The sequence below is a fragment of the Bos mutus genome, chromosome 27, assembly GCF_027580195.1.
Source record: "Bos mutus isolate GX-2022 chromosome 27, NWIPB_WYAK_1.1, whole genome shotgun sequence".
Taxonomy (NCBI): domain Eukaryota; kingdom Metazoa; phylum Chordata; class Mammalia; order Artiodactyla; family Bovidae; genus Bos; species Bos mutus.
The window spans coordinates 8892248-8908283 of NC_091643.1; the positions used below are offsets into that span (position 1 = coordinate 8892248).

At 52.9% G+C, this 16036-nt stretch overlaps 1 protein-coding gene across 10 annotated transcripts in view; it reads left to right on the top strand.

Annotated features, from left to right (window-relative positions):
- The first annotated feature begins 6696 nt into the window (after positions 1-6696).
- Positions 6697-16036, top strand: part of ANK1 (ankyrin 1) — a 111278-nt gene continuing 101938 nt past the window's right edge. For 3 of the 10 annotated variants that reach the window (XR_011462871.1, XM_070364237.1, XM_070364238.1), the window contains exons 1-2: positions 6775-7358; positions 14071-14172. Coding sequence is in view for 8 of the 10 variants with exons in the window: in XM_070364237.1 (XP_070220338.1) it covers positions 7320-7358; positions 14071-14172 (141 nt within the window). In the remaining 2 variants the exon portion in view is untranslated. Of the gene's footprint in view, positions 7359-14070; positions 14173-16036 lie in introns of all 10 variants that reach the window. The other 7 variants (XM_070364243.1, XM_070364244.1, XR_011462872.1 and 4 more) reach the window with 7 other exon arrangements.

Here is a 16036-nt window from a genome sequence, read left to right on the forward strand (position 1 = left end):
CTTGTCGGCAGGGGAGGAGCTGTGGCCCTGGGCCGGGCTCTGGAGCAGGGCTTCAGCTGTACGTGTACCCTGAGACCTGGTCCTCTGCTGCAGAGAAAATGGAAATGGAAAATGATGCAGTGAAAGAAAGCCCACGAGGTGCAGCTGCTACAGCATCACAGCAGCGTGCTGGCGATGCTGGGATCCTGTTCCCAGCCATGGCTGTTCTGACCTTGCAGAAGCAGTGACCAGGCCCTAATTTTCCAGTGTAGAAGCCAAATCAGTCATACCCCCTGTCTCAGGGTGGGAGGGGAGGAGGTCACCTTTGACCAAGGCTTTCATGAAGGAAGCTAGAGAGAAGGAGGAAAAAGAGCATCCTTGCCATTCACTGAGGACCTACTTTGTGCCCGGGCGGTGCTGGGCATTTTTACATTATTCGCACAATACCTGGAGCAGGGGGCAGGGGAAGGTTATTTTCATTTCACTGATGAGGGTGCGAATGCTCAGAAAAGTTATTTCCCTTTATCAGAAGTACATGAGCCTGCTAGCTTTGAGTATTTTAAAGCTTCCCAGAAAAGCAGATGATGATCGTGACATTGCCATTCCAGGAGGACCGAGCCTGACTTGATTGCAGAGGAGGATTAAAACTGGAGGGACATCTTTACAACCTCCAGACATTCTTTGGATTCACTGGAGAGTATATAACTTCATTGTTAACACTAGCAAGCGGGTACTCTTTCTACCCCCTTCTGATGCCTATGTCAGAAGCTTTCTCTATCTCCTTTATACTTTAATAAAACTTTATTACACACACACAAAAAAACTGGAGGGACAGGAGCCCCATGGGTCCTCCAGTTCCCTGCAGGGGGAGAGGCGTGGTCACTGCTCCAGGTGTGAGTTGCCAGGAGGGCCATCTCTGGAATCCCAGCTCTGACCTGAGTCTCAGCTTTGACATCCCTGGAGAGAGGAACCAGCTTGGGTCATGGCTGGCTCCTGCCGGAAGCCGCCTCTTCCTGTTCCCCCAAAAGGCTTCTGGGGAAGCAGTCATCTGAGGACCCCAAGCACCCGAGATCCTTTGCTTCAGGCTTCTGAGCAAAAGGAAGCATTCTCCCAGTTTGTGGAAGGAGCTAAGGTTCACAGGGGATTCCGTGGCAGGGCGCCCGAGAGCCGTGTCCCTTTCTTCTCCCTGTGCCATCTCCGCCTGGCATAGGTGATGCGGCCTGGAGCACAGAACTCCACAACTCCTCCAGCACCTCATTAGGCTCATCTGTGAGGAACTGCAGAGACAGTTGGTAAAATATTCAGCACGACTGGGAAAAAACTGCACACGCCATGAACCCAGAAGATGGAACAAGTGATCCTTACCAAGCAGCCCTCATCTTTTCCTTAGCCCATCAATTCCTTTCTGCTCCTTTGCGTTGGCTGTTTGCTTTGATTTCAGTGACTTTCCTGGCAGATCTCCCAGGCACACTAAATACCTGTAATAAAAATGAATACGTAAACTCACTACCATGTGTAAAACAGATAGATAGTGGGAAATTGCTATATAGCACAGGGGGCTCAAGTCAGTGCTCTACGATGACCTAGAGGGGTGGGATGGGGTGGGGTGGGGGGAGGTCCAGGAGGGAGGGGAGATATAGATATATATAAAATATATAGCTGATACACTTTGTTATAGAGCGGAAACTAACACAACATTGTAAAGCAATCATACTCCAATTTTTTTTTTTAAAGACACATTGAGAAGAGCAGCCTTCAGGCATGAAAATATACAGGAAATGGGCGAGCAGTATGATTACTTGTTGTCTAAGGATGTAGGGGTAATGGAAGGTTGAAGAGGGACAGTCCACGAAGAGGGAAAAATAAGGGCTTATGTTTCTGAATCCCAAGAGCCCAAAGAAACCCTTAAAAGTCATCAAGTTTATCCTGTGTTTCTATGTGCTATATCAAATAATGACTTATGTTTCTCTGCTACTCCAAAGACCGCCCGCCCCACCGCCAACAGCAAGGATTCAGCTCTTTCTGAATAATGAATTCTATTATGTCACATCCCTTAGCACTGGAGAAAAATTTTTCTGTCTGATCTAAACCTTCTTTGGATCAATTTAATCCCATGATTGACAGTTTCCTTATGACCCATGGAAATATTCATACATCGGTCAGCAAGCATTTATTTGGCACCACCACCCAGCTCTGTGTGGAGTGAGGGAGAGGGACTGGGCATACAGGGCACGTGGACCACGCTGTCTCTACCTGTAGGAAGCTTATAGCTGAGTCATGGTGGCCATGGCAGCTGGGGAAATGGCGCCATATAATTTGTCCCACTCTGGGATCTGGGTTCTAGTGCTGGAGGGGGTTGCGTACATCTTAAGAGTCATCTTCTCGAGCCTTCTGCCTTTTTTTATTTTTTGGCCGTGTGGCCTGTGGGATCTTAGTTCCATGACCGGAGATGGAAGCAGTGCCCCCAGCATTGGAAGCACAGAGTCTTAGCCGCTGGACCGTCAGGGAAGCCCCGTGCCATCTCTTCCTTAGTGTCAGTCACCCCAGGTCCTTCATTGAGTAACGTGCCTGGAGTTGTTTCCTTCTCCTCTTGGGCTTTGTCTGACTCTGCGTATCTAAGTTGCAAAAACCTCAACCCTTCCAAGGTCAAAACCAACTTCAAGAATTCTTGGAAGTCCTGAGTCCTCAAAGTCCTCTGGTAATACCTCGGGCCCTTTCCCATTCTCAGCAGAACCATGGGTTGTATTCAGTCTCTGGTTCCACTGTCTTTTTTCTTTGTGATTTCACTGAATGTATAACTCATAGCATTTATGCTGTAAAGAAGTCTGGGCTTCGAAGTTAGATTCCCTGGGTGTCAGAATTGGTTTGGGAGTTTTTTGCTATTTAACTTCAAATATTTCACTTGAAGGATCTCAGTTTTTGTGCTCTGGGGAGGTATTGGGAGGTTGGCATTGACGCATATGCACTATTGATACTAAGTATACAGTAGATGGGAGAAGGCGACGGCGCCCACTCCAGTGCTCCTGCCTGGAAAATCCCATGGACGGAGGAGCCTGGGAAGCTGCAGTCCATGGGGTCGCTAAGAGACACGACTGAGCGACTTCACTTTCATGCATTGGAGGAGGAAATGGCAACCCACTCCAGTGTTCTTGCCTGGAGAATCCCAGGGACGGGGGAGCCTGGTGGGCTGCCATCTATGGGGTCCCACAGAGTCGGACACGACTGAAGCGACTTAGCAGCAGCAGCAGCACACAATAGATAACTAATGAAAACATGCTGTTGCAGCACAGGGAACCCTACTAAATGCTCTGTGGTGAGCTGAAGGGGAAGGAAATTCAAAAGGGAGGAAATATACGTATATGTCTGGCTGATTCATATTGGTGTACAGCAGAAATTAACAACATCATAAAACAACTCTACTCCAATAAAAATAATTTTTAGAAATAGATGTGCTGTCTAGAATAAAGCTCAGTAATAAGACGACAAACAACCCAGTTAAAAAAATGGGCAAAACATTTGAACAGACACATCACCGAAGAAGATAATGTGGATGGCAAGAAAGGCCCTGGAAAGATGTCTAGCATCATTAGTTACTGCTGCTGCTGCCGCCGCCAAGTCGCTTCAGTCGTGTCCGACTCTGTGTGACCCCATAGATGGCAGCCCACCAGGCTCCCCCGTCCCTGGGATTCTCCAGGCAAGAACACTGGAGTGGGTTGCCATTTCCTTCTCCAATGCATGAAAGTGAAAAGTGAAAGTGAAGTCGCTCCGTCGTTTCCGACTCCTAGCGACCTCATGGACTGCAGCCCACCAGGCTCCTCCGTCCATGGGATTTTCCAGGCAAGAGTACTAGTTAACAGGGAAATGCAAATTAAAACCACAGTGAAATACTACTACACATCTATTAGAAGGTCTAAATTGGGACTGACCATGCCAAGTTGGGGTTTCCATGTCCTAGCTAATGTAAATAGTGTTGCAATCAACATCGGGGTGGGCTTCCCTGGTGGCTCAGATGGTAAAGAATCCACCTGCCCATGCAGGAGACTTGGGTTTGATACCTGGATCGGGAAGATCCCCTGGAGAAGGGAATGGCAACCCACTTCAGTATTCTTGCTTGGGAAAATCCCATGGACAGAGGAGCCTGGTGGGCTACAGTTCATGGGGTCACATATCAGACATTACCGAGTGACAACTAATACCAAGTATTACCAAGGATATGAACCAATGGGAGGGGCTACAAACAGGCAGGAGGAAACTGTTGGAGGTGATTTTGGAGGTTCCTTGTCTTGACTGTAGTGATGGTTTTATAAGCTTATGTATCTATAAAAACTTACCAAGTACATGTAAAATATGTAGTTTATAATGTGTCAATTATACTTCAATACAGCTGTTCAAAATGGTCTGTTTTTCAGTTCATTGTGTGAGTCAATTGTATTCGTGTTTTTGAAACGATTGTAAGTACTGTTCTTCTTCCGTTTGAGTAGGGCATCTCTCTCTCTAAATATTAATGTTGGAACAGTGCTTTGGAATCCCTTGAGATATTGCGCTGGGCTATGATCAGGGCTGTTCCAGTAACCATCATTTATTAATTGAAGCTCGCTGTGTAGAGGCTTTTAGCAAATCTGCAAGGCAGTTTTAAGGGGCACCAGAGCAAAAGACCTGTAAGAGAACGCGTGTTTTTAAAATGTGTGCATTTTTGTGCCTGAAGGAGGGCCTGTGGTGAATCCCCCTCTCCCAGGCACCTGTCTTTGGTACAGGGATGTGGTGTTTTCCACCTCTCAGAGGTTGCCTGTCCTCTGATGGTGATGAGGGTCTTGGGCCTGGAGAATTCTGATGCCCTGTCTTCAAATACCAGTGTTGTCACAGGAGTTCATTGCATTATACATGGCAAGTCATTCTTTTCTGGGATCTTCCTGTCCCTCTCTCTTGATCCTTATTTATCCCTTTTATTGGAGACCTTCCTCTAATTGTCGAATAGCTTTGAAGAGGACCTTACTTGTTTTTTTTAAATTGAAATATAGTTGATTTCCAATATTAGTGTTCAGTTTCAAGTGTACAGCATAGTGATTCAGAATGTTTACAGATTGTACTCCATTTGAAGTTATTATAAAATATTGGCTATAGTCCCTGTACTGTACATTACACCCTTGTATCTTATTTATATAACACCCAGTGGATTCTATCTCTTCATTTTCTCCCCTATCCCCTATCTTCCCCCTCACCGACCTCTCTCCCCACTAGTATTCTGTATCTGTGAAGCTATTTCTCTTTTTTTATATTCATTTGTTTGTCTTATTATTTAGATTCCACATATAAGTGAAAATGCATGGTTATTTGTCTTTCTCTGTCTGACTTAATTTCACTAAGTGTAACACCTTCCAGGGCCATCCATGCTGTTGCCAGTGGCAAACTTTCATTCTTTTAATGGCTGAGTAATATTCCATTACGAGCTTCCTTAGTTGCTCAGTCATAAAGCATCCACTTGCCAGTGCAGGAGATGCGGGTTCAATCCCTGAATTGGGAAGATCCCCAGGAGAGGGAAATGACAACCCATTCCAGTATTCGTGCCTGGGAAATCCCATAGAGAGAAGAGGCTGCCAGGCTACAGTCCATGGGGTCATAATAAGTCAGACATGACTTAGTGAGCACATAACCACAACTACAATATTCCATTGTCTATACCACATCTTCTTTATCCATTCCTCTGTTGATGGACACATAGGTTGCTTCCACGTCTTAAAAGAAAGTGAAGTCACTCAGTCGTGTCCGACTCTTTGTGACTGTATGGACTGTAGCCCATCAGGCTCCTCCATCCTTGGGATTTTCCAGGCAAGAATACTGGAGTGGGTTGGCCGTCTTGGCTGTTGTAAACAGTGCCACTATGAATGCATTTTTTCAAATTAGCAGTTCTATTTTATTGGGCTAACTACCCAGGAGTGGGATTGCTGGATCATATGGTAGTTCTATTTTTAGTTTTTTGAGGAACCTCCAGACCATTTTCCACAGTGGCTGCACCAATTTGCAAGAGCACCTTACCTTGGAAAACAGTCAGTTTTTCTAACCTCAGAGCATCTCGCGTGGTGTCCCCTTCTGGCACTGTGCCCACTTGGATTGGGGATCTTTCCAGTGCTGCTAACAGAAGGGCTTTGGGTTGGCTGGACCCTCTGTTCCCTAGTAGTAACCTCGGACCTGACCTTAACCCCTCTGGGCGCAGCTTGTCCACCCATACAACTCCAATAGCATCTTCTGGCTTAAGAGGTGGCTGCGAGGGTTAAATGAGGTAATGGCAAAATGCCCTTCACCTCACAGTTACTTAAGGGGGGACTGATGCCACCCAAACACACGGCCCTCCCTCCTGTGCCCCTGCTTCGGGGTGGGAGGGGTGGGGAATGAGCCTGTGCTATCTGGACTGCTCTTTGCAGAGGGCGTGAAGCTGGACTCACGATACAAAACACGCATGTTGGAGCAAGTGGTGTCGCCAGCGGCCGTGACAGCTCCTGGGGTGCTTCTGCGGGCATCGCTCAGCGTAATCCCTGGTGTCAGCCCCACCTTCCCGACATGCCTTTGACATCGCCCCCCACCTCCCCCGCCCCGGAATGACCTCGGGAGAAGGGGAGGATGGTCCGGGAGCAGAATCTGGGCGCTTCCTCCGGCCCTGGGTGACAATGCCCTAAACCCCACGTCAGCCTGGAAGGATGAAGGAAGACGTAGTAACAGAGTCTGGCCTCGCGGCTTCCCTCCGCCGCTGCGCGCTCTCGGCAGGAGCTGGAATCTCAGGACACACGCGGGCGAGAGCTGGAAACGCTCAAGGCGGCGATGGGCATAAATAGACTCTGCTGAGCTCACCCTGGCCGGCCCCGCCGGCCCCGCGGCCCATTCACCCGGGCGGCCGGGGAGGCAGGAGGCAGGGCGGCAACGCCATGCAGCTGGGAGCGCCTCACCTCCATTGGACGTGGGTGCCGCCCCAGCAGCCGCAGGACTCTGCCCCCCGCCGGCCGCCCGCCCCGGCCGCTCGGCCAGCGCGCCCGCCGCAGCCTCCCCGCGCCCGCGCCGCGGGGCTCGGCCGCAGGCGCCTCGTCTCCGGAGCCCGCTTCGCGTGAACTTGCCCAGCAGACGCGAGGATGGGGGACACAGTGAAGAGACCCCTCTAGGAGCTGGCGGGCGGGCCGGGGCCGGGGGGCCGGGGGCCCGGGGCTCGGAGCCCGGCCGGGCCCCGCCGAGCGGCCGGCGCCGGTATTTTTAGCCCGATGCCGGGGAACTTGCTGGCGCTCCGCGCGCCGCCGAGCAGATAACGGGGGAGGGGAGCCGCGCGCGGGCTCGGGTTTCCGCGCGGGCGCCGGACGATGGCAGCGCGACAGGGCAGGTCGGGTCCGGACGCCGCGGTGAGTGCCTGGCCGCCGCGCCCGCGCGGGGTCCCCACCGCCGCCGCCGCCGCGCCCCCAGCCGCGGGCGCGCCGGGCGCCAACTTTCGGGGCGCGGGAGCGGGCGCGGGCGGGGCCGCGCGCCGGCCGCCCTTCTGCTGCCTCACGCCCGCGGGCGCCGAGGCTTCCAGCCGGAGCTGAGGAAAATTCCTCTGACCCGGAGGCCGCCGCCGCGGAGGGGCTGGTGCGGGACGCGTGCCCGGCGGGCGGGCGGGCGGCAGGGCAAAGCGGGGCGCACGGGCTGGCGCGCGGAGGTGCCCGGAGGAGAATCCCGCCAGGCCGGCTCTGCGGTTGGGCGAGGGGGTCGGTGGGGGGCACCCGGCCACCCCTTGCGGGAACCCCCTCGGATCCGCCGGGATGCCCCGGGCTTGGCCTTGGCTGGAGAAGGGCCGCCTCCCGAGCCTGAGGCTCTCCTGACCCTTAGACCTCAGGAACGCGAGCGCCCGGACGTCCAGAAGCAGCGGGAAATGAATGGGGGGAGAGGGAGCCGGGCCGCCTGTCCTTTGTCATCCTCATCCTCCGCCCCCTGGAGAGCTGTCCCCATTTTAGCAGTGGGAACGTTGAGGTTGGGAACTTGTCCGAGGCACAGCATCAAGTGGCAGAGTGGGACTCCCCGCCAGCGCTGCCCACCGTCAGGGTCCGCGGGTGGCTCTTCTCCCGTCCGGCATCGCCCAGCCTCCGAGCCCACTGCCGGAGGAGCGCAGGAAGGGGATGGCTGGTTTCCCCCAGGCCTCGCACCCGGGTGGATAGCTTCGAAAAGGACCCTGGGGTCTCCTGCTTGCGCGCCTCGTTTCGTCAGTGACATCTTTAACAGTCCAACTTTCCAGAGAGAAAAAGGAAAGGGACCCAATGAAAACGCACCCTGGGGCCGCAGGGGTTCACGGCTGCTTCTCTGCAGTCGGTGGGCTTGAGGCAGGGGCTAGGCATGTGTGCGCCTGCAGGCGCTGCCCCTTCCTTTGGAGGCCCCACCTGGACCGCCAGGAGCGCTGAGTCCGAAGGGCGCTCAGAACTGGAGGGCTAGCCCCACGCACAGGCCCTGCTCTACGTGGTCTCTTGGTAGAGCTGCAGCCCCCTAGGACAGGGTCCAGAGCCTGGACCGGGAGATCCGACCCTGACTCTGGCCAAGAAACTGCCTTTTGCCCAGACAGGACCCTTTGGGAAGGAGATCCCCTCTTACTGCTGTTTACAGAAACTGTTAAGAGCTCAGTTTCCAGTCATCGTTTTAGATGAGAATTTTGCACTGAAAGACCTTGAAAAAGTCATGATTCGTCCTGGGAACGCTCAGGTCCTCTAAGCTCCAGACAAGGCCTGCAGAGACCGTGGGTTCTCCCTGCCACCTGGTCTAAACCTCAGCTTCACTCTGGTGTTGGGCTCTGGTCTTGGGGAGCCTCCCCTACCCCCAGGTGCAATCTCCTCCCCAACTCCCCCCATCCCCACCCCCGGACACCAGGCTTGCTGACATTTGGCAGCTGGCTTCTGGCTCTCCCTCCTGGAGACACTGGAGCCCCCTGGGCTACTATCTCTTGCTATATTCGTATGGCCCCACTCAGGAAGTGCAAGTTTAATAATAGTCTGGGTGTCTCAGGTAACCAAGGGCTTACCTCCCTTTTCCGAAGAGCAGTCCTGATGGGAACTTGACTCCTAGGAGGAATCCTGGTCCCTTTCTTCCCTTCTACTTCCTTCCTCCAGAGGGGAGGGCTGAAGTGGGCACAGTCTGTGAGCGCGGGCAGAAGGCTTTCCCCATCCAGCCAGAGCTGAGCTGGAGAGGAATCTCTGGGCAGTGAGGAAGCACTCCTAAGATTCATGTCCTGACCTGGCCAGGATTCACTGTGTGACCTTGGACAAAGTGCTTAACCTCTCTGTGCCTCGTTTAGCTTCTCAGTGAGGAGGAAACAAGGAAAAGTATCTGCGTCCAGAAATTATTGGGGGGAGCCAATGAATCTGTTGATGGAGAGGGCTTAACAAAGAGGAAGGGCTGAATTCATGAAGGTAACTCCTGTTGTGATGGAAGGAAGTTCAGGGACATCACATGAGTCGACCTGTAGGGATGGGGGCTGAGGACACCGTGAGATGTGTGTGTCCCTTCCTGCCCTCAGTGCTGGCGGTTTTCTCATGGGAAAAATTAGATTTCAATAAGGCTCAAGGTGAGGACGGGGCAGAGGTGCGCACAGGCAGCCTTGGTGGGGTGATCAGAGGGGTGACAGCTCTTGGGGGTGATACAGAGGTTAGGGGCATCATGGATCAACTTTTCTAGATGCAGGGAACAGCCTTCTTTAGCCCCTCTGGTCTCTCCACTCAGAGGCTGCCCTGCAGGGATTGTACTCAGGAAGGGCCAGGGACTCTGCTCCAGTCTGTCCGACCATTGAGACAGTCTGGTGCGTATTTGTCACTTGTTTTTCTGGTTGGTGTTTACTCATGTGAACAGTCTGAAATGGAGCCTATTGGATTCTTTTGACTTTCCACCCTACTGGATTATAGGCTGTTCCTAGATGCACCAGGAAGCGGCTCCCAGGACAGGTCATTGAGTTGGAGGTAATTGAATTAGCGGCTCGGCAGAATGAGCTGGCAAGAGGTGGTCTCATACTCCAAAGTGGGTCATTTTCTCTGCAACGCGGAGACAGTCCCTGGCACCCAGGAGGTGCCCACTGCGTGCTTGTTGAATGGGTCACTTTCTAACTCTGTCACGTTGCACTTCAAATCTTGAGGGCAGGGACCTACATGCAGAATTTCTACTCTCTCCGTCTTTGCCCTAGCAGGATCCTGGACTTGCAATAGGACCTTGGGAAATACTCATAGGATTAACCGAGGGGGTACCCAGTGGAATGACACCATTATTACCTGCAATCGACCTGTAAGATACCCCTAGGATCCTGCTTGGGTCCTGACTACCCTATGCCCAGAGAAGACCAGAGAGGAAATGAAAAAGCCTTAGCAATTGAACTTCACCTCTAATTATCTAGGTGACCTTAGCCAGTCACTTCCTTTTTGCCATCAGTTTTATCATCAGAGAAGGGAAGGAGTGGGACTAGATGATTCCTTTCTAGAGGCCTGTCTTGGCCTCAATGCAGTGGCCAGGGTCAGAGCAGAGACCTACCGGGTTCCTTTCTCTGCTGTGGGTTCACTGCTTAATTGGAAAAGGCATGGGCCCCTCCTAGCTCCTACATCTGTCAGGGCTTTCTGGTCACCTTCAGGTTTGAAATTGCGGAGAACGCACCTCGGGATCAAAGGCAGTAGGAAGGTGCCGGCTTGGTTCAGGGAGTCGTGGCCTGAATCCCCGAGTATTAACTAGTGCAGAACCTGGGCAAACTGTTCACCTCCCCCAACCTCTAAAATGCATGCCATCATTACACCCACCTCAACAATCCAGTTTGTGATCAGGATTAAAAGATAGAATGTTGGTAATATATTGAATTGGCCCAAATGTTCATTCAGATTTTTTCCTTAACAGCTTGCAGAAAAACTCAAACTTTTGAGTATTGGCCAACCCAGTACTTGCCCAGTGATTGGTATAAGTATTATAATTTCATGGTTCAATTATATACCCAACAGAAAGTATTCAGCCTTCCTCAGCCTAGTGTAGGTCGGGCTTCCCCTGCCCTCTATTTATGTGCTTGTCTGTCTGTTGTAAATATTCTCCTTTGCTGCCTAGATTCATTGTTTTGAATAGTGACAGTCATTAGCCAGTGTTGCATCTGTTTCTATCCACCATGCTTAGTTTTCATCCCTAATGCTCTGGTTATGCTGCAGAAGATAGTTTGGGCAGGTGGGAGATATGTTTCTAATACTCTCATTTTTGGGGAGTAGTATACTGTATTTTTCTAAACAGCTGAGTCCGCACAGGCCTTCTGAACCGGCAGGCATAGACATTTTTGGAGGGACTAACCCTTGAGCCTGATTTCTCTGGGAATCCAGCTCATAGGGAACCCACGGATTGGTCCTCATTTCTGAAATGCGTCCTCCTTTACAGATGCCTTGCCAAGAAGCCCGGGGATGCTAGGTGCCCTGTGTTTTAGGTCAAGGGAAGTCTTGGCCTAGCAGATGATTCATGCTTTGAGGGATTCAAAAGAGGTAGAAGATTTGGTCTCTGACCCAAGAAGCAAATAATTTGCCCATGGGAAACAAGACTTGCATAAAAGAGGAAAGTGTATTGAAAATGCATTTTAAGAAATCAAGCTCTTGTTCCTAGATTTAAAGATGGTAAAGATTGAGTATCCAAGGTTAGCATCACAGAGGACACAGGGCCTGAGTGGACCGTGAAGAAAGGCAAGACTGGGTTTAACAAATGAGAGCACATCAGAGTGTGGGCCTGTCGGGAGACAGAATGGGAATGCCGGGGCGGGGGGGTGGGGGAGGACGGGGGAGGAACCCGCCATCCTGCTGTGCTGGGGGTGTGAGATGCACGTGTGTCATGAACCAGCAGACTCAGGGCTTGGCTTTGAGCTAAGGTACCAGGACCCTTGCGGGCCTGGAGTCGGGGAGGACTAGCAGGACATCAGGATTTTAGGAAGAGCAGGGAGGTCGAGTGGAGAAGTATCAGCCAGGAGTCTCGGAGCAGGGCTGGAGGGCTGAGATGACTGGGGGCAGTCCTCGGGGGTGAAGGTCTGTAAGGCTGGAGACTCTATTTTTGACTTGGATTAGCTGTTTTATTGGCAAAGGCGTGCAGCCCCGCTCTGGTTTAATTGCAGGATGTTGCAGTCGTTGGCCGTAGATTTTGAATCTTCCGTGGTTAGGGGCCATCATATACTCTAACAAACTGTTGCGCACTTGGTGGCTTAAAACAAGAGTAGCTTCTCTCACAGTCTGGAGGCCAGAGGTCTGAACTCAAGGTGTGGGCAGGGCTGAGCTCCCCCTGGAGGTGCCAGCGGAGATTCTGCGCTTCTAGCTCCTGCTGGTTGCCAGCTTCCTTGGCTTGTGGCCGCCTCACTCCTATCTCTGCCTACATCTCGCGTGTGTGTGTGTGCGTGCGCACGTGCGTACGTGTTCTTCTGTCTTTTATAAGGACACTTATCATTGGATTTGGGGCTGGCTTCCTAGGTGGCGCTGGTGGTAAAGAACTTGCTTGCCAATGCAGGAGACCCAAGAAATGTAAGTTCAATCCTTGGGTCAGGAAGATCCCCTGGAGGAGGAAATGGTAACCCACTCCAGTATTCTTGCTTGGGGAATCCCAAGGACAGAGAAGCCTGCAAAGAGAAGGACTAGAGGTGGTAAAGAGTAGGACACGAATGAAGTGACTTAGCACAAAAGCTCGCAGGGTATCGAGGGCACTCATCTCAAGACCCATAACATCATTACATCCACAAAGACACTTTCCAAAGAGGACACATGCTGGAGTTCCAGGGGGTGGGATACAGGCATCTCTTGGGCACCACCCTTCAGCCCACGACAGCACGTTCTCAGATGAGGGGAGCATGAAACAGGGAGACAGAGCACCCCAGGATGGATCTCCTGGAGGAACAGCATAACCCCCCCCAAACCTAGACACTCCCCTTCACTCGTGGCCTGTCATATGACGGCCCTCACCTGTTAAACTCACCCCGAGTGCCCACCACGTGCAAGCCCTGTGCTCAGCACTCGCACTGATGTAATCATTATAATCACATATAATCTGTAACATTTCCATTCAGTTTCACAGCCAGGGTATGGGACAAGCCTTGCCCTCCCCTTGCAGATAAGAACACAGGCGTGGAGGCACCTGCGGACCGTCGGACCCCTCTAGACGCAAGGGAGCTACTCGGAGCCCCCTGCGCTTGTCTGCTACGCTAGACCTTATGTCTAGCAACTCCTTTCCTGCTCTCTCACCCACTCTCCCTTTCTGGCTGTCATTCATCCCTAACACAAGCCGGCGTCCCAGGCAGGGCCTGCTTGCGTCTGTAGGGGGCTGAGCCTCAGCCTACGGACCCTAAGGGCTTTACTCTCGTTCTGGAAGACTGGCGAGGGGCACCTGCCAAGTCAAGGGGCAGGGCCAGGCTGTCGGTGCACCTCTTCCCCACTCTGTGACCCTGCACAAGTCACTTGGGCTCTCTGGGCCTCAGTTCCCGCATCTGTGAAATGGGGATGGCAGGAGTACTTACCTCCTGGGGATGTCTTTAATGGCTAAATGCATCTCTCCCCAACCCCGCCCCGCCGCCACCCCGTGTAAATGGATATTATAGCCAAGTGCTGATAATGGTTTTCAGCATGTAGTAAGTGCTGTGTGCTGTTTACGTGAAAACAAACCCCACAAAACAGCACCAAAGTGCTTGTGTTTGGTTCCCATGGCGCCTCTGCTTCATCTCAATGGGTGGGGCCGGGTGGTGGGGGCCGGGCTCCTGAGTGGGAAGGTGGAGTCCGCGGAGGCCCCAAGGCAGGGAGATGTTAGGCCTGCTGAGACGTCTCCTGGGTGGAACGGAAACCTCTAGAAGGAGGCCCCTCCCGGGTCCCAGCCGAGATCACTTGCTTATAAATACTCCAGAAGGAAGGCAGGCCGTGCTCTGAAGGCCTCCCCACCCTCCAGCCAAGAGCCGTCTGTCTGGGGGGCTGCAGCCCTGCGCACGCCTAGGGACCATGGTGGGCACTTACCGGGATGGGGTAGTGGCTGCCTCGGGACCTGGGTTCTGTTCGCAGCCCTGGGCTCGAGCGGCCCGTGAACCCCTCAGCACGCAGACCCACTCACAGCTGCTCTCTGTCCTCACAGGCCGATGCTGCTACCAGCTTTCTGAGGGCAGCCAGATCAGGTAACTTGGACAAAGCTTTGGATCACCTGCGGAATGGGGTAGACATTAACACCTGCAACCAGGTAAGTGAGAGGCAGGCGGGTGTGTGGTCTCTGAAGAGTGGCTCTTGCCTGGAGCCGTTTCCTGAAGGCTCTGCCTCTATTAACCTTTGTCCCCCATGGCCTCAAACACCCCCCGGGGCTTCCACCCACTGAAGGCCCTGCCCCAGACGCGTGCCAGCCCCGCGGTGGCCCAGCACCCCACGGGGAAGGGCTGGTGCCCCAACAGCATGGGCCGTGCCCTGTCCACCCCCCGCGGCCTCTCCCCTCAGAAGTGCCCGCTGGTGCCCGCTGTGGTCTTGGACTTTGTGGCCTTTGAAGTGGGGGGTGGGTGGAAAGACTTTGAAGGATGCTGTGTCGGTGGCAGCATTCATCCCCTTTGTCTGCGGTGGCCTTTGTGGGTTTGCCGCTGAGAAGGAGGTAGGGCTGGGGATTCCCCGTTGGGTGTTGCCGGAGGCTGAGAACCAGGGTGGCTGAAAGGGTTCTCTGAATGTTTGTGGTGCTGAGTGACGGGGCTCTGTGTGGGGAGGAAGCTGAAGGTGCGTGGGACGCACTGGCAGGTGTGGGGCCCGAGGCTGGAGGCACTGCCTGAACCGAGAGGAGCGCGCTCCCTGGGGAAGAGAGGACGGGGTGTGGCCAGGGCTGTGCATCCGATGCCTTTGGTTTCGTTTGTCTGTTTTTGCCAGTCGGTTGAGTTGTTCGGCTACATGGCCAATTCCGTTTCTAACTGAGAAGAAATTTACCCATTCCAGCTTCATAAAAAGCCATCCTAACCGTTAAAAAACTATTTTTGATTGTGGTGAGACGCACCTCACACAGAATTGACCGTGTCAAGCATTTGTAAGCATACAGTTCAGGGCCTGAGTTACATCCATGCCCATCACCACTACCCATCCCCAGTTCATTTTTCAGCTCGCTGAACTGAACCTCAGCACCCAGCAAACTAACTGCCCAGCCCCTCAAGACCGGCACCCTCCTGTCTGTCTCTGGGAATCGCATGGCAGTGAACTCACCCAGTTTGGCTTTGCGGACCAGCTTATTTCCTGAGCATGGGCTCCCCCGGGTCTGTCCGTGTGGTGCTGGACTGGGTGACTTTCACAAACCAGCAGAAGAAACACCCAGGAGGCAGCTTAAGTTTTCCATTGGCGGCCTGGGCTCCTCAGCCTGGCCTCCCTGCCCCCTACTGCACTGAAAGTGCACAGGACCATGTGCCGAGATTCCTTTTGGATCCAGCTGGGCTTCTGTGGTCTAAATCCACGTGTGGAAGTGCAGAGAGGATGGGGCGGGGAGTGTGGGATAGGAAACAGAGGTAGGAGCGTGAGACGGAGCAGTGGTCGTGGCAAGTGGACTCCAGAGGGGAGACAAGCATGTGGATGCACTTGGGGTGCAGACTGGATGGGGAGAAGCAAGCCCTGCTTCTGTCATCCCTCCTCCCCAAACATCCCAGACCTGAGGCATTCTGGGCGGTTCCAGACAGCATATTAAAAAGCAGAGACATTACTTTACCAACAAAGGCCCATCTAGTCAAAGCTATGGTTTTTCCAGTGGTCATGTACAGATGTACTTGGACCATAAAGAAGACTGAGCATCAAAGAGTTGATGCTTTCAAATTGTGGTGTTGGAGAAGACTCTTGAGAGTCCCTTGGACTGCAAGGAGATCCAACCAGTCAATCCTAGAGGAAATCAGTCCTAAATATTCATTGGAAGGACTGATGCTGAAGCTGAAGCTCCAATACTTTGGCCACCTGATGTGAAGAACTGACTCATTGGAAAAGACCCTCTTGCTGGGAAAGATTGAAGGCGAGAGAAGGGGACGACAGAGGATGAGATGGTTGGTTGGCATCACAATCTCAATGGACATGAGTTTGAGTAAGCTCCAGGAGTTGGT